General features: G+C 48.2%; 6 protein-coding genes across 6 annotated transcripts; 3 read left to right on the forward strand and 3 right to left on the reverse strand.

Moving 5' to 3' along the window:
- Positions 1-515: 515 nt before the first annotated feature.
- On the forward strand, positions 516-2,168 carry F5B22DRAFT_5248 (uncharacterized protein). Its single transcript, XM_047972654.1, has 3 exons — positions 516-1,032; positions 1,120-1,376; positions 1,467-2,168. Exons 1-3 carry the CDS (start codon positions 687-689, stop codon positions 1,737-1,739), a joined length of 876 nt encoding a protein of 291 aa, XP_047836210.1. The 5' UTR covers positions 516-686; the 3' UTR covers positions 1,740-2,168.
- A 4,950-nt stretch (positions 2,169-7,118) lies between these two features.
- F5B22DRAFT_640797 (uncharacterized protein) lies at positions 7,119-7,691 on the reverse strand (the record flags this gene model as incomplete). Its single annotated transcript, XM_047977895.1, has 1 exon — positions 7,119-7,691. One exon carries the CDS (start codon positions 7,689-7,691, stop codon positions 7,119-7,121), a length of 573 nt encoding a protein of 190 aa, XP_047836211.1.
- A 2,848-nt stretch (positions 7,692-10,539) lies between these two features.
- Positions 10,540-13,338, forward strand: F5B22DRAFT_582491 (AMP-binding domain-containing protein). The gene is made up of 7 exons (XM_047973300.1): positions 10,540-11,185; positions 11,283-11,415; positions 11,474-11,757; positions 11,809-11,835; positions 11,891-12,110; positions 12,181-12,580; positions 12,713-13,338. The coding sequence occupies exons 1-7, from the start codon at positions 10,827-10,829 to the stop codon at positions 13,024-13,026; spliced, it is 1,737 nt and encodes a 578-aa protein (XP_047836212.1). The 5' UTR covers positions 10,540-10,826; the 3' UTR covers positions 13,027-13,338.
- On the reverse strand, positions 13,339-16,464 carry F5B22DRAFT_582492 (anaphase-promoting complex, cyclosome, subunit 4-domain-containing protein). Its single transcript, XM_047973301.1, has 7 exons — positions 15,973-16,464; positions 15,603-15,918; positions 14,950-15,541; positions 14,194-14,901; positions 14,078-14,135; positions 13,870-14,019; positions 13,339-13,789 (listed from the first exon to the last, which is right to left on the reverse strand). Exons 1-7 carry the CDS (start codon positions 16,187-16,189, stop codon positions 13,485-13,487), a joined length of 2,346 nt encoding a protein of 781 aa, XP_047836213.1. The 5' UTR covers positions 16,190-16,464; the 3' UTR covers positions 13,339-13,484.
- F5B22DRAFT_582495 (putative coatomer subunit delta) lies at positions 16,452-18,484 on the reverse strand (the record flags this gene model as incomplete). The annotated part of the gene is made up of 4 exons (XM_047973302.1): positions 17,958-18,484; positions 17,711-17,904; positions 16,854-17,661; positions 16,452-16,793 (listed from the first exon to the last, which is right to left on the reverse strand). Coding segments are annotated over exons 1-4 (1,466 nt in total), but the record flags the coding sequence as incomplete, so codon positions are not given.
- A 1,680-nt stretch (positions 18,485-20,164) lies between these two features.
- F5B22DRAFT_640801 (uncharacterized protein) lies at positions 20,165-23,163 on the forward strand (the record flags this gene model as incomplete). The annotated part of the gene is made up of 2 exons (XM_047977896.1): positions 20,165-21,613; positions 21,673-23,163. The coding sequence occupies 2 exons, from the start codon at positions 20,165-20,167 to the stop codon at positions 23,161-23,163; spliced, it is 2,940 nt and encodes a 979-aa protein (XP_047836215.1).
- Between the last annotated feature and the right edge of the window lie 698 nt (positions 23,164-23,861).

The raw sequence follows: 23,861 nt of genomic DNA on the forward strand, positions 1-23,861 counted from the left end.
TGGGATCTCCTGTTCTCTCATGGCACAAACCTCATAGCATCAGCCAATTAATTTGTTGTTGCATTCTGAAATCTAACGTAGAAGGCAAGCAGGCTGGGTGCTGATGTGCACTTATCGTTGGGTTGGGCTTCATCATTGCTTCTAAACCCATGTCCAACTCCAAATACGCCTGATTTTGCACTTGGGGCAGTATAAATGATCCCTTAGAGAGCAAGTAAGGCCATGGATGATGTTGCATGTGTGCAATGGGCACACAGGGATAAGACTGGCTTCGCGTAAGCATGCAAGTCCCGATTGAGACATCGTCACTTGAGAAAGAAACTGCGAAGCGCCCTACGAGCATTTATTAGGGGTAGTATTACCGACCTCCATGAAGGTAAGCTGGTGAATCGTGACTGATGCCATACCACCCACCCTTTACAGCTTGACCGAAACTTGCGAGCCGCGTTTATTGGGGTTTGCTCGCCCACGGGATCAACTCAAGGAGGGAGAAACGTGCATCTTATGTAGATAGTCCTACATGGGCACCGCCCCGGCCATCTACATGTATGAGCGGTAGGTTGTTCGTTTGTGCGGCTCTGCTGGTTGTGGGTTGAGTACAATTAGCCAGAAACTCCACCATGGGGGGGAATATGCGGGATCCCGTCTTGTCTCTTGTGCGCTAGTCCCGATTCTTGCCCCGAGCCATGGTCCAGGAAACCACGCCAGCGACGATCGACTTAGATCGTGTGGAGAAAGGTGGATATACTAGGTTGGCCGAGTACATGGGCCAGCAGCCCCAACTCGCTATCTTCCGAAGATTTGGAACTTTGGCTAATGCGAACCTGTTGTACCTTCAGGCTGAGATCGTAGAACTTGAGAATCACTTGAAGCTTGTTCAGGATGAGGATAGCCAGACGAATGACGATGCTCGGCAAAAGTATTTCCAGTCATGGAACCGACTGTCCTACTCAGCTTGTCTTAAACCTGGAAGCCCGGAACGAGAACAGTACGAGTTGATCATGAAACTTCGCGAGCTCATGGCCCAGTACCGTATGTCCTGATTCCTGAATCTTGCCTTAGTCCTCTTCGGAGTGATCAGACTGATTTGCTAACAACGCTCATCTAATCGTTTGGTAGATCAAGCACTCGACGACCAAAAGAAAACCCTGGCGCTTCGGACACCTCATGTCAAAATGCTCAGAGACCTGCGTGAATGGATACGGCGTCCGGAAATGGGATTCATCCATATTACAAGCAAGGACTGGGAAACATGGGATTACTACGACGTAGCTGACTTGGTGACGTTCGAGAACTCGGCAATGGACCGTTTCACCTCGTTGGTAACGTACACAATTATTGACGTCTACCATCGCCTCATTGGGAGGCATATCCACGTATGCGCATCCCGCTGAGAACACCGCCATCTTTTTCTATACTGTAATTAGCGTGCTTTCGTTCTGTTCGACTAACGGAAGGTGACTTAGCGAGCGAGAGAGGGAACGGTCCTCCCGCTAAACTACCAAGACGACCGCCATACAGTAACATATAGCCATAAGTCGATCGTTCGGTTCACACAAGCTTTCACCGTATTGATTGCTTGTACACTGCCGATTGCCGCTATTGTTGTTCTGTACAATGTGCGCGATATGCCTACGCGGATCGGTGTCATTGCGGCTTTAACGGGACTATTCTCGACTTCGATGAGCATTCTCACGATGGCGTCGCTTCAAGAGATATTTGCTGCCACTGCAGCGTAAGCGCAGCGTAACCCTGCCACCTTGGCTCGACTTGCACTGACCATTCAAGCAGGTTTGCAGCTGTCCTAGTGTTTTTCCTTGGTAGCGATATCAAGTCATAAGAGCATCGTCTAGGATTCAGATTATGAGCCCCTTGCAGATGAAGAGAGCTCCTTTAGGGCTGGCTGCTGGACTTGGTCTCTCGTGTCCCTTAGGCACGTAACAGACTGGGGCCAGCTGATAGCGGCTTGGCAGACCCACTACCGGTAGCGACTTGGCGGGGTTAATGACGTCATCGGTCGTTTTATAATGTATCTCATTTCCTGTCTGTCGTTGGGAATCTCAAGAAAGCTGAGCTTGAAGGCTGCTAAATAGGGTCCTGTTAGGTCCTGTTAGGCCCTGTTAAGTTCTATTACATACATATTAGTTGTTTTCCTACAATATCATAGAATTACGATCTTTATCAAGCTGTGACGGCGCTGATAACATAGTGTAGAGGTAGGACTTGTACCTAACTATGTGCACGAATATACCTTCATCATTTGAGCGTCATTACGTGTGTGTGCCTACGGTAAGTACCGTACATAGCATGAATGAAACACGGGCAACACACCAAAGGACCATATTTTCCATTGAGGTGTTGCCATTCTTAGCCCGAGCCTGCTCGAGGTATGCTTTGCTTCTTTTGACGGCATTTATCTTCAGCCAAAGGGAAATATTTACTATCGAGGATCGATGTTTCCCGGGATCTACACAATCATCAAACTCGTCTTCATTTGTTACCGGGCTCTCGGGGAGATTACGGCAGGGGATCTTCCATCTTACATACAGTACAGTAGTGGAATTATAGGCATGGGATGAGCGAGCACGGGAGCCAATCGACATAGCGTACACATGAAGTCTCTACTGTAGATCAGCTGATATATCATCATACGATACTTATGATCTTTAACTCGGGCTTAAAGTGAGAATCACTCATCTATGTGTGTAAAGTGGCGACGAGAATGGAACCATAAGGTACCTATGTATCTTGCTTACCTAGGTAACTTCCACTCACCAGTTCACATCTCTGTAAAGAATCTCAACCATGATATCTCCGCACACTGCTTAGGGATATTCAATCCATTCTACTCCGATACCGGTATGTTTCGTGGAATAGGTACGACATTCACAACAACCCAACGAAGGATGGACATACGTAAGTAATGCACGGGCTACTGTGGTGCCGAAACAAGTGGCGTTCGCGGTGCAGGGATGCAGGTACCAGTGGTGCGGTACGCTGTAGGCGTGGTTTAGGTGACCACAGTGGCTTACACGGCATATTGATAGTGGAATTGCCGCTAGCCGAACCCTGTAGCACACACACCTAGCGCCTTATGTAGTTACCTAAGGTCGGTAACTAATAGAGTTACTGAGGGGCTAAACTTAGCACGATCGTGCTGTTTGATATCTCACTAGGTACTTAGTACGTACCTAGATAGCCCCGGTTCTCCCTCACAATTACACGATGGAAACACGGCGTGTGATTGTTTCGCAGGGGCTTCTTAATGTCAGCCTACGGGTTTAACATCTCGTAACTCCAGTAGATCTGGTATAGAATGTTTCATGGGATTGATCTATTACGTGTAATTGATAAGCCCGGCACGGATACGTACATGCAAACAATTGTGATGGTGGCAAAAGCGCGCTAGTAAGTTTTAGCGTAGGTAGGTACCTAGTAAGTAGTTTAGTGTCGGGCCACTGATTGTTTCCTCCCTTGCGTGGCCCGTGGTCTAGAGGTTTGAAGAGAGTTGGGCATCTCAACCGTCTATCGAATGCATGTATCGCCAGTTATTAGAGCTCTTTTCAAATCGATCTCTTTCCCAAGCCCTGCGAGTTAAGCTGCTCAACAAATATGTCTTCCACAGTGTGTCCCACGAGGAGGTTACCAAGGCGGGCTGAAACCTCCGGTATCTAGGTCCCCCCTTATCCCTTGTGCACATAACCCCATCACACCTTTTGCTGCTTCCAGTAGTACGTGATACGGTATGCAAGGGATACTTACTGACAGTCATTCCATGGCCAGCCGAACTCAGGTACATTCTCGAGATGTATCACCAGACGCGGGACGAACGTGAAAGGGAGAGGCTAGCGCAAATAGCCCGCTACCTAGCGGCGAGACAGAACCCACCGAACCCACCTCCTCAGAACCAGAACCCACAGGATCGGAACGGCAACCGTCATTAGCAGGTATGCGCATCGTCTTTGCTCGTCTTTGCTCGTTCAGAGAATTTCCCGGACCTGATCTTGCTAACATGTACCAGCTTGAATAGGTAGTCCCTCCTATCGTTCGGACCCCGCTACCCGTCTTGTGAAACGACAACCTGTGCGTAAGCTTCGATCGTCCGACCCTCATATCCCACCACCCACATCACGTCCTACCCGGTGTTCGAGGACCATCGTCACACGTACCATGACAAATATAGACATCGCACAAGGAAACAGCCGCCGTGGTTTGTCATGATATGAAGCAAAAGAGCGCTATACGAGGATAAAACGAGGATCCTGCTGTTGGGGTAGTAACGGCATTACCTGCCGCAAAAAGGAGAGCGGTCCTGCTGGAAGATAAACTGGCGCCATCAATGGCATGAGGAAATATAAAAGACAAAAGGTAGAATGAATGAATGACAGCTCCTCTCTATTTGCCATCGTACCACTCGAGGCAGTGCAAGAAAAAAGGGAGGGACTCTACACTGAACACAGAGGTGTTGAGTCTCACTTTTTTCTTTCACCGCTTCGCCACTCTGTCCGTGATCCTATCGATACGCTGTAGATGATGCCCCATGGGTGCTAGTATTGTCTCAAACAGAACGATCAAGGCAGATGGACCCTGTGAGTATTCTGAGACTCTTTCCCTACTAGTTCGATGGTCAGCTAATTCGATAGGGAGGCACTGCCGATGGGACGGGCATACTGACTCACCCTACTTTTGCTATGATATCGAGGGAACTTCAGACCACCAAACTTCAGCGCCCATGATATATAATACCAACGAGTAAAGTAAAGAGAAAAAGGGGTTGATTCCAAGGCAGGCTGAAGCGCGTCGGCTGACCAAGGCTGGCTCTCACGTGAGGTGGGATCAGCCGCATATAAAATGGTGGCCTGAGTAATCAGGAGATTCGAATGCCTGTAACCCATAAATGCACAAGTAGTCGTCTTCCATGGTTTTCCACGGCTTAATGACTCATTAACTTTAGTTCTGCGAAGCAAGGTGAGAATTTTGTAAATGTTGGTTGGGATTGCTCCTAGGGCTATATATGCCCCATGCAAGGGATCGTAAGCCCATGTCAAGATCCCGTAGAATCCGAAGGGGAAAACTGACTAATGAGTTTATCTCCTTCCAATTTAAGCCATCAAGGAATCGAGTCCCTGATCGAATGACCGTGGAAAGGACTATAAGTAAGCCTTGTGCATCTTCTAGGTAGGGATGTCTTATCTCAGGACTTCACCCGTGTTCTCCGATATTCAACAAGGTTTTCCTGGACTTTTAGAAGAGACGATAGACTAGTGATAGTAGGTTCTCGAACCGGTGATTCGCGTTGTTTAGATCCTGGCCGTGCTATGTTAACAGAAATCCTAAAGGTGAATCCCACTTATGGAAGTAACATCCTTAACATTGAGTATATTTATGATCCAAATCCAGCACACCGTACTCAAGAGACAAGTGCTGTCTAACTGGCATGTATGAACTAACTTTGAACGAAACAACGGTACGCAATACATTCTTCACTTACAATAGAGCCAGTTTTGGGAATAAAGGAATTCAAAGTATATAGTCAGAAGGAGTCTGAATACCCTCACTCTTAACTCGGGATACCCACACTCCTCGCTATGAGTCATGACACACAGATATCATCTCTATTCCTGGCTCATGGCGATAGATGGACGAAAGTGATGATTCTGATGAGGGAAGTGAAAATGGACCCTAGAAGCTGGGTGTGGCAGCTGCATCATGGGGGTACTCACTGTATGATAATTGCCATTGCACGACAGTTTCGAAGAAGCCTTCGTGCCGCGGCTAGGGCTATATACAGAGAGACCCTTGGTCTGTATAGCCCTAGGATCGTGACAAGTACAGGGGAGGAGAGATATAACAACTAGTATAAGGCACGTACCCTAGCGCCCAACTTGGACCCCGGCAGACTCATAGTGCCAAGGATCGAGACTACCTAGCCTACAAATCCTCGTTCGCGATGGGAATGTTGAGTGTAGAATTCCCCTTGATGATCCCTTAGATGAGACGTTGACGTTGATGTTGATGAAACAGGCACGAGCCGCCCCAAGGACGCCTCCGCCTCAACCATGCGCGACTTCGGACGAATATATAGGTATGCATAAATCCGTTCGCACCAACCAACTTCACTAATTTCTCCGGAGGACGTTTTCCCAGCAACCGCATAGCGCGCCCTCTCCCCTCACCCGGCAGATGAGATTGGAGCACAGTTGCGTGCCCTCCACCTATTGGCAACCAAGAGAGCAAGCCTAACGGCTCCTGTAAGACCAGAGGGTATATAGTAGTAGCACCGTGTTTTGGTCTGCGGACAGGTCAAAGACATATCGAGAATACGACACAGCAATCATCGAACTCCTATACAGCCTGCTTTAAGTAGGTATACAGTGGCTCAAAGAAAGCCTACTCAGCGGTTTGCAAAGTCCCAATGTCTTCCCAGCGCAAAAAACCACATACCTGTCCTCGTTCATGAGCCAAAAAAATAAAAAACAATAAAAAAAAAAAACAATAAAAAATAAAAAATAAAACAGATAAAACTCGTTTCTCTAAAAGGCAACCAAGGCATCAGAATACCCTATTTGTCTAGATTAATTCGAGATTGTAAACGCGTTATTGTGCTGTTTTCTATCAGGAGTGTCTATTGACTGTATATAGGTGGTAGCATTCAACCATGCCACTACGAATCAACACCATCATTGCCTAGGTAACCTTAGATAGCTGATTCTCAGGCAAACAAAGCCCAACTTACATTATTAGAATCAAGGTTGAATCTGCTCGTGATCCCGCTTACAACGGTAAACATGCCTTTGCATACTGTAGGAAGCGATGGTTATACTGGTTTAGCGTACCCTAGCTTCAGATCAAAATAGTGCAATCAACTGTGGGTAAAAGCCGTGTGAGATTCTAGGTACTAAGCACCGCCCCTTTGTATCTCTCAACAGTCAGTCGTTAAATAGTATTAAATGGCCACCTCTCCCGATGAAGACAGAAGGTGTTATTATCATGAAATGCTTCATATTATACTAGGTAGAAGAAGGTCTGAGCTCGCAGAACGCACAGTCCTCCTCCTATGCAAGCGCGTGTAGGCCAGCCAGTGAGCGGTGGTACTGAAGTACCCGTGGTCTAGACCGCTATATAGCCGACACCTTTCCCTGTCGCCAGAGATGCTTCCACTCGCGCGCAACCTCCTCCAGCGTGCGCTGCACCAGCTCCCGCCTCTCCGTCGAAGACGACACCCGCTTGGGCACCTCGCTAAATAAGTAATCGTTGTACAGGTTTATTTCTTCCGGGAGATCCTGGTCGATGTACGGGCAGTGCGGAGGCGGTTCGTCGAAAATGATTTTCCAGATGTCGCGCCACTGCTCTGCTTCGTCGACCGACTGGTCGGAGCGCTGCGATAGCTTCTCCTTCGTCGCCTCTGTGATCCCTTCTACCGTGCCCGGCCTCACCTCGCAGTGCTCTTCTTCTGTTCGACGGAGGTGTGCATCGCGCTCTAGCAACGTGGAGAATACCTCGAAGCATCGCGGACAGTGTGGGGGGACTATGTGCGCTCGAACTAGATGTTGCTTCACGTAGCTGATTTTCGATAGCTTGAGGCGGGCACAGGGTTGGTATGTCTTTGGATTGAATTTGTAGAAGGGACAGGCGAGAGTGATGGCCCCAGGAGGGGTCGCCCGTAGTGATGCTCGGCTTTTCTGAGGCATCCGTCAAAAGGGTGCTAGGGGAAGATGATGATGATGACCATCAGAGTGTAGGTAGTTAGTTACCTCTTGATGTCTCGTGGATTTATATGTGGAACTGGACTGGTGCCGGAGTTTTTGTTTGTGTTTTGGACGGAGGGATGGATTCGAGTCTGGCGACGAAGAATACGCGCGTTTCCTCGGTTTGGACAACAACATTTCTCTATTGAATCAATCGACACTAGAATGTTTCTACATTACAGAAATCCCCGTCCAAGTCACGATGAGGCTCTACAGGTTTTAAGTACGCTCGACCTTGACGACATAAATCCACAAATCTGCTATTATCATCTACCATTACCATCCATCCAAACGGTAGGTACATGCTGAGATACGCCAGCCCCTTTAGGGCAATTAATTGGATGATGTGATAGTGGCAGTGAACGTAACCTCCTGTAGACTACAGTTCCAGGCGAGCACATAGCTCGGGAGGGGGGGCGCGCACCAGCAGTGCCAAGTTGGTGACAAATTCTCGCACTTACATACTTATGGTCCTTTATAGAAGCTGGTACTAGTACTACCTACATGGGGGCTCCATACATGGTACATGGTGAAGTACCAGGTACATGGTAACTCGCGACGTGACCGCGTAATTTACCTCCCTCGCTAACAGTCAGTCAGCCAAGCTGAACATAGTAGTGCTCACTGAGGAATCATTCAAGGGCATATCGTTCTCCCTTGATAAGAAGGCTTGGTAAGGGTGGCTGCAAAACTTTTTCACTGCGCAAACTCAGTGGCGTGACGTGTAGGACAACAAACACGTCTAAAATGACGAGTAACAATAGGCTTGACACGTGAGTCTTGACGTCTCAAGCAGGCTCGCAGATTATCAACATAATAGGAAACGGACACATACAGGTCTCTTAAGAACACCCCTGAGAATTTAACATGTAAGGCTACGTCTTGGTACAAGAACTACAACGAAGAAAAGATAATAATTTGTGAATTAATCTCACAGTCTGCCACGTTTCGCCCAGACATGGTTGTTTCTTCTAAAGCAACCTCGTGATCACATATAGCATCCCTTAGGATCAATTGTAACCTTTTCTATTCCTTAGCTCTTCGCATGTTTACATATATGCTCCTTATAAATGCTTTAAAATTGCATACGATATAATAGAGGAGTTTTCATACGCTAATCTTAATCATAGCGCAATGACAACCAGGAAAGACACTTATGTGACCAGCTTCATGAGATGAATAGGAGTCTTTCTGAATTCCCGTTAAGCCTGCGAGACAACTTAGACAGCAGCATTTGACAGCCTTATTACTCGTGGCGCCCTTGAAGGTAGAAGCCTAAGTTTCAAAAGGAATTCAGTATTGGTGGTTGTTGCAGTTGAACTTCAATCAAGGTACAAACAGAGCCTATAGATATAGCGTCGTTTCAATATTGAACAGTGCTCACCCTACCGATCTAGAGCAAATCTATCAAGGGGTAGGTTCATTATTGATCATGGGAAAATATCTGTCTATTTCGAATTTGCAGTATGGAAATTCTCTGACGAGGAATGAAGCTCCAATCGGCATTGTCCACGTTCAGTTTCAGGCTCAAGCTTAGGCACCAGCGATATAACACAGAACAATGCCATGGCTCGCCGGTATGGTTATGTGAAATCGTAGACAGTAAATCTAATAGGTGAAATGGCGCATAAGAATGTGGATTATTTACTTCATTAGTTCGAACTCGTTTCAAAGAGTCATACTCTGTTATATCAACCCACGCGAAGCACTGGACTCTATGGATAATAAGCACCACGTGCCAACACTCTACTCCTATTCTTTCCGTTCATAAAACTTATGACATCATTTGTCTTCATAAACTGAATGAAGGATGTAAGAATAAGAGTTGATATCTATACATCATTCATAATGTAGAGTCTAGTTCTTCCTGTTCCCGCATTGGCTCTAGCTTTAGGTAGTTAATGCAATTATATACGGAGTATATAGGTGGGAAATAATAATGATAATACTAAATACATGCATCTTATTTAAATATATAAGCTTCGTTCTCTATATATACCGAATGTGCTTATACAGGGTTTAGGATCTTATTAGAGTATAATAATGATATGCTACGCGTGTCGAGGTCTGCTGATGACTGAGATGGGTCACCTAGGTAACCGCCCGCATTCGAGCCACCTAAAATGCGACGCGTTCCCCCGACCTCCTATTTTTTCCAACTTACACTTAATTATACTATACGTAGTACAGCCTTTGCGATTCTTTAAAACCCGAAAATTCTAAAGTCTATTCAACCCCATATAGTCGTGCATTTCCATATGTCTCATAAAGGGTCCTCTGTAAAGCATGCACCAGTAGCCATAGGCAATACATGTTCGGTTGTAGGTGCATGTTACCTCTATATAGAGTATGCCTTAGGTACCTAACACAAGCTGTTAGTAATAACTCACATAGTCTTAAAACTCTGGGTTAGTATCATGAATCCTTGATAGTCAGACAAGGTGTAGCATTCAGAAAGGACAGACGACGATATCCTCGCCTTATTATTACATATGTAAGTGTAGCATAGGCTTAACCACTGCTGCATTACATCAACAAGAGCCTCATGTAATTATAATTCGAAAATCGCCAAGTACGTGCCTAGTACTACTTATACCTACAGTGCTGTTATCCCCGCCCCCGCCTCTGCCCGTCCAAACCCGTCTAGGTTCCCCAACCTCTTGACCCGCTTCCCCGGCCTGCTACCCGTGACAGCTCGGCACTCTATTGCAGCTAGTTGGCTGTGTGTACTTATGCCTTACTGTGCGTTCCTTATGTATGTTCGTATGTAAAAGTACCTCGGGTACATCGAAGGCTGGCTGCGACCTCGGTAATATGAAGTACCAGCTGTAATTCATTATGATGCCGTGTCTTACTAAACCCAAGTATTTAATTCTTTTACCTGGTATTTAGGGGTCTCTTCACTCCACCATTGGGCATATTTCCGTGTGTGATGGTTACATATAGCCGGCTACCATTTTTGACGTACGAAGTAGTAACGAACTGCAACCACCATTTGTCCAGGATACGACATCAATCTCATTAAATTGAAATATACCGGTTATACACTTTGGTTGGGATTGTCTCGCCTAATTAACCATGTCGGGAGCGGCCTCGCGCTTGAAAAATATCCTCGGACACCTCAGCGGCACGAGCAGCAAGTCGCCAGCTGGATTCGACCACACCCACCATCTGCACCATTTGTCGCCGACCTTCTTCCTCGAGCGTGCAGCTGCCATTGAGCCTGACGCTGAGGCCATCTACCACATCACAGCCAATGGAATCATCCTGCGACGCTCGTACCGCGAGTTTGCGGACCGCGCGCGGGGCTTGGCGTATTACTTGCGCAAGCACGGCCTGAAACGCGTCGGCGTGCTCGCCTCAAATACACCGGCTTTCCTGGAATCCATCTTTGGGATTGTTGCGGCAGGAGGCGTCCTAGTGCCTGTGAATTATAGGTTAGTGAGCGGTCGTCAGACGGCACCACGATATATGAGATAGTATTGTGAGCGAGGGAGGTGCGGCGAATGTGACTAAGTATGATGTGTGATGCAGACTAAAGTCAGAGGACGTTTCTTACATCTTCGATTTCGCCGAGGTGGACTCTATCATCGTCGACCAAGAGTACTTGCCACTTCTCGACGATTTCAAAAGGACACATCCCAATGTCCGCTTCATCATTGATCTTGTAAGAACCCCCAATCGAGACTCGCCCTGATTCATATTCTCGTTAACGGCCTGGTCAGGATACGGAAGCAACAGAAGGTCCTGATGCGGGGCAATTTGATCAAGCAGTTATAGAGGGTCTGCAATATGAGGACAGTCAGAAGATCCAGGGCTGGGCAGGCCTTCCAGAATGTACGGGAGAGGACGACATGGTTGCGATCCCTTTCACGTCGGGAACGACCTCGCGACCGAAAGGCTGTGTCTATACTCATAGAGGCGCATATCTGGCTTCAATCGGCAACGTCATCGAATCCGGCTTGAATTACCATCAGGGGAGGTGTAAATATCTGTGGACACTCCCAATGTAAGTAGCTATCTCCGGAACAAACATAGATAGCTAATCAAAGACTTCCAGGTTCCATGCTGTAGGATGGACATTCCCGTAAGTAATCCGATGAGTTGATTTTGTAGAAGCAGTACCTAATACCATCGCGTAGGTGGGCAGTAACAGCCGTCAGAGGCACACATTATTGCCTAAGGAAAATCGACTACCCGTTAATATGGAAGCTGCTGAAAGAACATGGAATTACACATTTCAACGCCGCGCCGACTGTCAACACCTTGCTCTGCGCATCGCCCGAAGCCGAGAGGTTACCCAATCCAGTTCGCGTGACTGTGGCGGCAAGTCCGCCAACTGGTCATCTCTTCGAGCAAATGGTGCGTCTCAAAGATCCCATATCCCTCAACCCTCACGATGCAGTGCAAATACTTACATCGCCACCTAAAGATGAACCTAAACCTAAACCCGGTCCACGTCTACGGCATGACGGAGACATACGGCCCCATCACCAAGGGGTACCACATGCCCGCCTGGGACACCCTCCCACCAGCGGAGCGCTACGCGCAAATGGCGCGGCAAGGCCACGGCTTCGTCACGAGCCTGCCCATCCGCGTCGTCAAGCCCGAGCCCGCGGAGCGGGGCGTCCTCATCGACGTCGCGCCCGACGGCAAGGAGCTCGGCGAGATCGTCTTCTACGGCAACATCTGCGCCAAGGGCTACTACAAGGACCCCGAAGCCACGAGGAAGCTCTTCGCGGGCGGCGCGCTGCACTCAGGGGATCTGGCCGTCATGCATCCTGACGGAAGTGTGCAGATCCAGGACCGGGCCAAGGATATCATTATCAGCGGTAAGTCTGTTGCTATTATCCCATCTGTCTATCCTCTTATCAATATTCGCTGTGCTTCGTCCTTTTCAGCCACTTAGAAACTCGAAAAAAAAAAAAAAAGATATACTGACGATCTACATCTCTCACATCCAGGCGGCGAAAACATCAGCTCAGTAGCCCTCGAGAGCATGCTCGTGCAGCACCCCGACGTGCTAGAAGCAGGCGTAATCGGCGTCCCGGACGAGCAATGGGGCGAGCGCGTCAAGGCGTATCTCACAGTGAAGGCCAACAGCGCCGTCACGCCGACGCCCGAGGCCGTCATTGACTGGGCCAAGAACCACAGCGGTATCTCGCGGTTCATGGTGCCCCGGGAAGTCGAGGTCGTGGCCGAGCTGCCGAAGACGAGCACGGGGAAGATCCAGAAGAACGTCTTGCGGGAGTGGGCGAAGAAAGGGAGGAAGGCTTGATTGATTGGTTGGTTGACGGGGGGGATAGAGGCGTGGATGAGAAGGGGAAGTTAGTTGACGCGAGCTGCATTAGGAAGCGACTCGGGAGGTTGTATACCATGGATCTTGGACAGCGATGCAGTGGAGGATATACAAGATAGAACGAGCTACTAGAGCAGAGAATTAGGTGAGGATGTTGTTTGTGGGAACAGAGGAGATTTACGAATAGTATATACTATAAGCGGAGGACGACGCGTAGATATATTCATTCGAGAAGTCACATATGCTCGAAAAAAAAACAAGAGTCCAAAAGTCTCGCGGGTTGTAGCTTAGTGTCATTTAGTATAAATAAGGCTGTAAACACCGTCACTTTTGAGAATCTCCTATAGCAAGCAAATAACCCGTGTCCACCGCCCCCTTGTTTAACAAGCATGGTTAACCCACACCAGAAACCGGAAAGCTTATTCCTTACGCCATTCTCACCGTCGACTCCCCAGCGCCTCCCCAAACGGATCCTCAGGCAAGGCGAAGACTATATAAGTTTGCATATCGGTGCCCAAGAGGCACAGCCTAGGCGGCAACGTCCCGCGCTCGGCGCTAGCTTCTTTGATTTCCATCTGCGCCGGCACGAAGCCCGGCGGGCACGGGACGATCATGTTCAGGAACACGCTGGTGACCTGCTCGTTGGAGAGCTCGTGCGAGGCGATCTGGGTCCCGGCCGTGTAGGGCTGGTACCCGAGGTCTTCGGACTTGTGTGGGATTCGTATCAATCGGAGAGGTGAATCTGGGGGATTGATTAGTTACCTGTTCCATGTTGCACTTGTTGATTTAGAAGTGTTGGAAGTGTTCGGGCATGAATTATACCTTTTGGAGCCCAGAGCACGAGTAGACTGTCGTCGTAGAGGAATTTGAGATCGACGATCTTGCCGTCGCCGAGGGTCATGCGGGATAGCTCGGCTACGACGGAGCTGCTGATGCCATTTGTTATCGTTGTTGAAGTTCGGAAGATGTAAACTAGATGTATTGTAAGCTTTGATAATGATTAGATATTGTAATTAGGGGACAGTTTTACCTTGTGAATCATTACCCTCGGTGATCAAGGCCGTGTGTGTCACGCCTCGCCATGCATCCTAGTCTCCAGTTTAGTTTGAAAGCGCCAGATTTTTGATGAATACCTATATTCCTTACCCCGACTGGTGTGGCGGACAGCCGAACATCAAACCGCGATACATTGCCATCCAATACGATCTTCGTCGCTTGTCCGAAACGTACACTTCGCCGCTCGGCTTCCGCAATGCCCTCAAGAACACCAGCGGCCTGGCTGTCCAGATACTTGCAAAGGAACTCTATCTGAGAATACGATCCCGCATCAGCTTGAGTAGACTCCTGCTTTTGAATCTGCTTCGTTAATAACTCTAGAAGTGAGCTACCGCTATCAGCTAGCTTGCGATCTCGTCCAACGTCCTCCGCTTCGATGTCACTTAGATAGTGTCTAAGCGGGCTTGCCGGCATATATTGTTGTATATAAGCCAGGATTTTGCCATGCTCCATCGTAGCATCTTTCTCGGTAAGATCATCCGTGGTGGATGATGAGGCCAAGCGATCAATTTCATGGCGAAGCCAGATCGAGAAGGCATGGAATAGCTCCAACTCCTCCATCACGAGGAGAAGAATCTTATTGCCGACCAACATCAAGCATGACACAATGTCCATAACCTTCATGATCTGTGCGCTGGTGAACCCGATCTCGGCTTTGGATTCGTGAAACCTAGCAATACCCAGCAGACGACTAAGGATGACGCTGACGCGCTCCAGCGCGGGGAGGAAATTCTCGTGGACTAGAGACCGAAGGGCCTGTAGGCCTGTTACCACAGCCTTATCCCATCTCTTGTGCCCCTAGCCAACAGTTAGTTTTGGAACGATTAAGACCAGAAGGGGACGTACCCGTTCTGCCAGCTGATCCACGAGCCATTCCTTGACCTCTGGAAACGTGTGACCTGTGACGACAGAATGATACATTGCTTGGCCAATGTTCATATCACCGTAAGCCTCGGACTCTTTCAAGGTCTGATTTATGCTATTCAGAAAGCGATTAGGTAGCTCTCGCGTTGACTGCCATTCTTTCAACATGTGAGTCTGCACCTGTTTGACGTATCTCAGCAGTTTTTGCAGGGTGGTTGTTTTGGAAGCTAATAGAGATAAATTCTCTGGCGATGAGTTGATGAAAGTGAGATCTATAGGTACAAGGTATAAAGTCTTGGTCTTGTCTTCCGTAGATGGGCTGAAGACAAGCATGTGAGTAGAAAGCTCTAGGTGTGAGGCGCTTCCACAAAGCTTCAGCTCTGTCTTTCTGCCGAATGATGGCGGTAAGGAGTACCGAAAACTGCCTATAACGAAGGAATCATAGATGCTGATATGGATCTGGCCGTCGTCTGTGCCCACGACCATAACGTCAACTTTATCGCTGTCATCTTTTGAGAAGGGTCTAAATAGAAATTCTAGCGAAGCTCTTGTTGTGAACACGAAGGTGTCGTCCCTAAAGCAGGCATCATTAGCCGTTGGGGCAATCACGCGAATATCATCATCCATGGACTAACCCCGAGCCTCCTGCAGGGAGGGGACTGAGCTTAGGGAGAGCGGTCTCAATCTCAAGGAATGTCAGCTCTCGTGGCAGATCCGCCGCAGGTTTCTTCTTGGTCAGATCGAGACCCTGTGAAGCAAGCTGCTCCCATGTCCTGATAGAGGTCTCAATGGCCGCACCTGGACGCTTAGTAGCGAGGTTCTGCGCCCAGCTGATGCAGGTGATTCTTGACTTCGCGGCTTCGGGTATGGTGATTTGATGCACAGCTTTGTTGGTCTCCAGCCCCATCAGGCGTACAATGCCATCGCTCCATCCCACAGCGAGAAACTGGCCTAGCACACATCAGCACCGTACCGACAATTTGCGGCTTTCAAGACTGCTGTTACCGTCGGATTTCCAGCGGACAGCCTGTACCGACGCCCGGTCACCGCGCTGGCTGTTCTTGGTGACGACCTGATTGTTCGCACGCCATATTTGAAGCGTAGTTGGACCAGCAGCTCCTGCAAATAGCTCGATGGTGGGATTGTATGTTACTATTCCACCATGCAGCCTGGGCTCGAGCCTAGACTCGTGCAGGAGACGGAGCTCGATTGGTTCCGTCATATCTCGACCGGCGTGACAAGGGTTGTTGCCGTGCTTGCATGCAAGCGATCGCTCATGATGCAAATCTCGATGTAGCCGGGGTTTTACGAGCCTCCAAGCTGACGGTTTGCAACCGTTTATATATAGAGGAGCATTGAAGCTATGAAAGCTCAACGTACTTAGGTGACGGGCTTTTCGCGACAGCACCTGCAGTGCAGTGTCCAGGCAAACCGCCGGAATGACCCGCTTTTCTACTTGTAGGCACTAAGTTACAGCGACACAATTCTCAAGACATCAGGATCATGATTTTTGCTATGTGAATCACGTATTGACCTACTGTACTTCATGGTATTCATTCATACTATTACCCTCCTTCCGTCATATAGTACCTACGTAGTCTACTAGCAACTCCTGTAATATTTTCCTACCACAATAGCATACAGCCAAACCCCGTCATGTAACGGCCGTCTCTCATCATTTCTAGGTGAATCGCTCACAAGGCAAAAGTTATTTGATCATTCAAATACCTGCTCGTCTACTCAACCAGGAAGTTTTCAGCAACCGACCTAATATCCTTTGAATATGCGACTTCTTCGTCTTCCTCCACGAGTCTCACCGACGAAACCTGAAGTGAAACAGTTAATTTCAAGTCACCACGAACCATAGCATGACAGGGATCACTTACGTCGACATCAACAAACGGCGAAGATTTCGAGAATCGCACCTGCATCGGGAAGAACTCGTTCTCATCATCGGCTTGGGCGTCGAACTCGAACGAACCGCTTCCATTATCAGAGTCTATCGTTCCAATTGTCCACTCCAGAGTGTCTCCAGACACGTCGTAGACGGCATCAAAGCTGCTGACTGAAGGTTCACTTGTAGCGTATGGAATAACCACAGAAACATCCTTCAGCGTATCGCCTCCCGTGAGCTCATATTCTATCGTAATTGTGTGGTTACCTCCTGAGCCCTTGTTAACCCACACGGTAAAGCTAATAGGGAGAGCACTTGTATCATCAGTCTTGGGCGCGGTTCGCCATCGTAGAACGCCAACAGAGTTATTGACAGGGAAGCCGCGGGCGACGTTGCTCATCTGAATGACCTTGTTGCTCGTGAACAGACCACGGTCGACATTAGGGTGTGTGCGGAATTGGGCGCCATGCGAAGCGTTGGCTGTTAGCTGGAGCTTGACTTTGGTCAAGCTGGGGTCGGATATGCGAAGACTCAAGTCACCGCTAACAGTCAAGGAGGTGAGCGAGCCATCTCTCGAGATCTTAGCCCCAATAGCCTCGTTGATGGTGAGATGTATAGCATCACGATCTAGGGTTGAAGAGTGACGTGGCGCAACAGGCTCGGCAGCCGGGGCTGGTGCGGCTGGTACCAGTGGAGTGTCGTCGACTTCGGCTCCCATATCCCCACGAACACGCTCAAACATGTCTGTAGTCTTGGATTTCTTCCCAAGTTGCATGCCCTTCACCTTTGTGGTCGCCGGCCTATGCCATAGTTAGCGATGTGGTTCCTTTATTTAGGGACTCAACTTACTTGTAAGACTTATTCTTCTCGGCTTCATAGGAATCATATGTATCTGTGGGAGTTGGCCGACTGGGAGGTGTATATGTGGGGTACACAGGAGTTCGTGGTGCGCTGGGACGGCCGGTGCGGGCGGATTCCTTCCGTTGCATCTCAAGCTGCTTAGCCTTCCTCTTCCGCTCCTCAGTGGCCTCCAACTCCTTGTTCTGTCACGAAGGTTAATAGGTTGCTGTCAATGCTTGGGATTGCGTCCACATACCCGTGCGATGATCTCCTGAATACGTTCCTCGTGACTTTCCATCTCTAGGAATGTCTTGATCTGGCTGAGAGTCAGGTTTTCTCTGTATCCGAGTGTGACGAGCTCGTCGAAAGCGCTGAGCAGCTCGTAAGCATTTTTCACAATCTCTCTCTCGTCCAAGGTTCTGCATGTGCTGGAGACAACCTGGGCGAATAAGTGGAGGGAGTCGATGTCCTGTAAGATGTTGCTCTGTCGATTGGTTATAAGAACCATGTACAGTTCGTCCAGGGGTTGGTAGACGAAGCGGACATTGTCCTGCTCGACAGTCGTGTGTTGAGTTCCCGAGTCGGCAAGTTTGGGGAATGAAGCCAGGAGAGCTTCTATCCGTGATCGGGGCATCTCTCGAAACTGCCTGGAAAGGACAGCTTTCCCGCCGCGGGTACAGATGGAGGCCGCAAGAACAACCTAGAGACAGCACATGCATTAGCTTGCAATGATGGTTAACAAGGCACTAAATGAACCCGTACCATCTTGACAGTTTAAACAAGGTACCGGAAGGAGAATTGAATATGAGGCCTAGAATTGGGGGAGGAGTTGAGGCCTGCGGTTTGCTGTCGCAATGTTACTGGCGAGATAACTTTAGAGCCTCACTGTAAGTATGGTTGACCTGTACATGTGTTAGGTACTGTCTAGGTAAGGACATTCAGCCAGCTGTCCCACCAAAAAGATGACGGGGGTGTGGGTTGCTCCCCAAGCAAAGCCACTCTAAAGCCACAGATACATAGGCGAGATAGGTACGTTCTTGGGTATCTGGTGGCTTTTATAATAGGTACTTATATTTGATGCCCCACTTAGGTAATTCTGTCTTTGGGTAGGTAGTGGTCCAAAGTACATGCACCTTCCTAGTTCACAGAGCACTCCTACTTATGCTTCTTGGACTCATGCTACAAAGAGTACCTAGTTAGGATTCCTTGACACTATCTCCCCTTCTGTTATAAAATTCATTAGTTGATCATTAAATCAGAACCGGTTGAGGGGCGTTTTACTCTGCATGAAATACCTATGCATAAAATGTAGCTCCTCAGTCAACAGACTGACTAGGTAGGTACTGCTATGTACATAGTACGGGGCGAACTGAACCTGAGCAACAGCACCTGCAGCGAGCGCACTAAGCAGACAGGAACCTCCAGCTGCTAGTCGAGGTACATCGGGTTTCTACCAGCTTACATATAGTTCCAATGTATAGTTCCAATGTACCTTCTCAATGACATACTAACGCCAAGTACTTGCTTCAGGCTTCAACGTGGTGACCTGCTGGGTACATATGTACATATGTAGGTAGTACCGATCTGACATGTGTATTACACAACCATATGCTACTATGTATTTCTTCGCGGCAGATGCGAAAGCCTGACTTGCATTCCTCTTCACCCTGAAACCCAAACTCCATCTCAGCCTTTCCCTCTTTCTCAAATTCCTCCACATCAACATTGACTCGTTTACTCGACGCTCCCATCATTTCACCCTATCGCCACTGTGCGATATTATGTTCTGTTGAATACTGCCTGAACAAAGAACCCTCTCCCTTGGAAACTTTGTCGCCGCCACTACCGCACGCGTCTTGACCCTTTCCTTTCTGCCTTCTACCGAACCCGTACCAGCATATCCTAGCTTGGGCGAGCCAATATCGATCCCATCAGCTACCGTACTCCATACTCTCTTCGTTAGGCGGGTGCCGCCAGGATAGACACCCATTCCCGCGCGACGTAATACCACAACAGCACCGCCGCCCACCAGCTCTCAATCGAGCAACGCTGTGAAACCGCACCGCGTGCTTCGCTTCATTAACCCCGTAACCAAGCTGATTTGTCTACCCGAATCTCCCCTCATCAGTTGGTCGACACACTACAACCTGAGAATATAACTAGTTTTTATCGACGAAATCAACCTTTGGCTGCCTCAGCCTTGACCTCGATCCTACATTGCACGCCTTTATTTTGCGATCTGTTCGTACCATAGCTTACGGGCATTTGCCACCACGTAATACTTTCAACCGAAGCTCGACGGCTCCCAGTGACCGCAAGCTTAATCTTTGTTGACATTCTTATTTCCGATGACCTGAGTGCGCCACATTTTGCCTACTATCTTCTCATTTCATCGTACCAAGTAGTCCCTATTACCAGCGGCAATCCGACTTGGAAATTTGAGTCTGTTTGAGTGTTCCAACAATGCCGGACGATGAAATGGAGATGGCTGTTGATTTCGGCCAACCTGGCTTTGGTGAGGATATCGACATAGATTTAGATTTTCCAGCTGGAGAGCCCGATGACGACATGGACCTGGGAGACTTTGACGCAATCCACGATATCCAGAACTTTAACACAGATCCTCCTCTTGTCCCAGACTTTAACTCAGGTTCTCATCTTGTTCAGAACTTCAACTCAGATACCCGAGATGAGCTTATGGCAGAAGGTGATGATGCGTCCTATGGCATGGTTGATGCTATAGACATTGATCCCAACGCCTCGACTGCGCTTGTTACTGACGTTGATATTGAACTTGAACAAACTGTTGAAAGCATCTGGCAACAAGATCCACAGCAAGCGGCTCATTTTCAGCCAGATACTGGGGTTAGCTACCTTAATGAGACTGTGGTAGAAAATATGGATGCCGAAAAAAATGATGTTGAGGCTAGTGAGTGGCTGCCTGCAGCAACGACTTCCCAAGACACAGACATCATGGATCATGCCAATAGCGTGTCTGTTGAAAAACTTACAGCTATTCAAGAAACGTATGATGAATCCCATGAGGAAAACCCTACATCCTCCCTCGAGAATGTTTCCCCACCAATCCAGACATCGCATATCAACGCGGAAGCTTCTCAATCCCCCAGCGCTTTAGATTCGAAAGGGATTGAGGAGCCAAGTGAGGCCAATGATGTACACGAAGATGGAGTAGAACCTGATATGTCCCATCAGTTATTGACTGTGGACCATGATGAAGAGAGCGCTGGCCACACGAATGCCGATGATAGCGGCAAACCTCATAGCCCAGTTACTGAGGTGCAAGAATTGCAAGAGCGTCCGGAAAATGATTTTCCTGATGAAGAGTCTCAGTCAGAGCCCGATCATGCTGAGGAACATCTTGTATCTCATGGCCTTGGACAGCTTGGACATTCTGAGGCTAACAGGCCAGATGATGTGAAGGAAGATCACGCTGATCCATCGCAGCCTGAGGAGGCATATGAATCCGCTGATGATGCCTCACAATTTCATGAAGACACCACCAATAACCAAACCGTTGCTGATGACAATGCCCCCCAAGCTGATTCTTCTGCACTCAACAGTTTTGATCCGGAATATGTAGAGGCTGATATTGTACGAAAGGTTGAGAGCGATCAGAAACAGGAATCTACTGGTGGGGTCGGTGATAGAGATGATCCTGTCGAAATAACGAACCGGTATGGAGTCTACATCTCATACGGCGAGACAGATTACCGGCTCTTTGCTAGTTCCGATGATGATGACCCAAACCAATATTTCCTCACAGATAAAGCGGCCCTCGACGTATCTCTCTCCCAATTTTTGACAAACCTACGGGAGGTGATTTCTGAAGAAATATCCCCCTTGGATGACTTGGTACTGGAAATCGACGGCCTTGGCCTCGAGTTCTCCGAAGTAAGCCACCAATAACCCAACCCCACCCCCGGATTCTATTTTGACTAATTCCTTGGTAGTCTACAACTCCCGATTTTCTTAGCAAGTTTACCTTCGGCGACCTAGTGATCCTATATGATAAGCTCGTTAAGAACGAGCAGGCAGAATCATATCCCCCGATTTATACCTTTTTATCAGTAAAGCCGAACTGTAGTCGACGTATGATGGCATTAGGAGAAAGTGCAAACGCTGGCCGCGGCTTGTCTGAAGTTGGTCTGTATCGTGATTCATCGCCGTTGCAAGAGGAACAAGTGGATGATGTCGGCAGTCCTGATACTAACTTTTCAACTGGTGATTACGACGATGGTGATACCGGAAGTATACTTGAACAGGAAAATTTCATCGAGACTGGAGGATCGGACACAGGTGAACTTGAAAACTCGCCCCCTCTAGATACTGAGGCACAGCTCGAACATGCATCGGTCCACGACGAGGGTTTTGATGAGGTACCCGAGGGTTATGACAATGAGAACGAAGATAATTCCGTGGACGACTCCGCCAATGCCGTTGATGATGAATATCAAACCTCTATATCTAAGCAGGGTATTTGCCCCCTCCATCTGCCCTATGCCTCTCCTTGTACAGCGGACAGCACTTGCTTGTGCGATAATTGCTACGAAGTCGAGCTTAACTACCTCGTCACGTCACCACCAGCTGAATTTTGGTCAGCTCCTAACACAATCATGCGTTCATACAACAATAACCCTAAACTTTTGACCTTAATGGCTAACCATCCTATGCCTGAAGATGACGCAACCAGCGAATCATTAGCATTTCAATCACAGGAATTAAACGACCACAATCAACAGCCGAACGTGGAGCCATCTGAGACTGATCAACCAAAGCCTCTCGCATCTGGATTAACACCAGTAAACACGATAGCAGCTGCTCCAAATTCAGAGCATACTAGTGTCACAGCTACCCTTGACGGCGAGGACTACAACGAAGAGCACGACGAGATTGACTACAACTCCGACGAAGACGAAGTTGAAGAGATAATTCATGTTGGCACCGACGGAGTAGATGTGCAAAAGCAGTCCTTGTCGCAGAAATCACAGGAACCAGTTGATGACGAGATCACGTGGGAATCGGATGATGAAGAAGAAGAAGATAAGAATGAAACACAAGGTGATTCGCCCAAAGATACGGTACAAGTGTCATCGCTATCTAGAAAACGGAGTCAAGCGGATTCGGACGGCTTGGATGACGCAGGTGAAAAGACCGGTATGGACCCTTCACATCTAATATCAAATCAGCCTACTGACTTGGAGCAGAACACAAGCGTCTTCGGTCTTGATACCTTGCAGCCGTACCGTGACTCCAGAATTTCCGACTTTCTACTTCTACAAACCTCACTAAGCACAGCATCAAGCCCTCGTAACTGGATATTGTTGATCCTACACTTCCAGCATCGACGAGGAATCCCCGACCCCACCCTACCTTTTCGACGACTACTCAGGATCACTAACAAAATTAGTATTTTTGCGCGGCCATTTAGAGCTTGGGCATAGATGTTTCTAATGGTAAGTTCGGCCTATTGCGGATATAAGGTTGTCCGACGAGGACAGCTATCTGCTATTCTGGCAATGTATTTTCTACCTCCTTTCCCATTTAAAGTCTCGGATCTCTTGATACCCTGGGCGTTCACACATCGTTGCAATGAGCTTCTTGGGGGTTAGCGGATTAGAGCTATCGAAGTTTACGCCAAGAGAGATGGTCATAGGAAAGCCCGGATGCTTGATCTCTTTAGGCGTTATGGAGGAAAAGGAATGCGCTCTCAAGATAGAATGGCGATTAATGTAGCATTGTGACGACAGCGATTCTGTTGTTATTGTAGCTATGGCGATTGTTGGTGGCATGGATCCTAGCACTGTCGTAATTATCTACCTGCGGGACATTTAGTCAATACAGGACTTCCCCATCGAAATGACTTGTTTGCGATTTTCGGCTTGTGAAGTGACAAACTCTCACAACTTTTTCGAAAAGTCGGCCGAAGTGGGGGGATTTGTCGTTTTGGCTACTGTTCTTTTACATCTTTCCTGCTCAGCCACGCATTACGCTACATGTGGACACTACGATAGCTAAGTTGCGATGCACAGTATAACATGGTAAAGCTTTCATGGATAACTGTCCTCATGTACGTACTTGGTTATATAAAAATCTAAGTACGTGGATAGGTATGCGGCAACCTCTGGGTTTATAGTCAATA

This window comes from Xylaria bambusicola (genome assembly GCF_022495145.1).
Source record: "Xylaria bambusicola strain CBS 139988 unplaced genomic scaffold F5B22scaffold_1, whole genome shotgun sequence".
NCBI lineage: Eukaryota > Fungi > Ascomycota > Sordariomycetes > Xylariales > Xylariaceae > Xylaria > Xylaria bambusicola.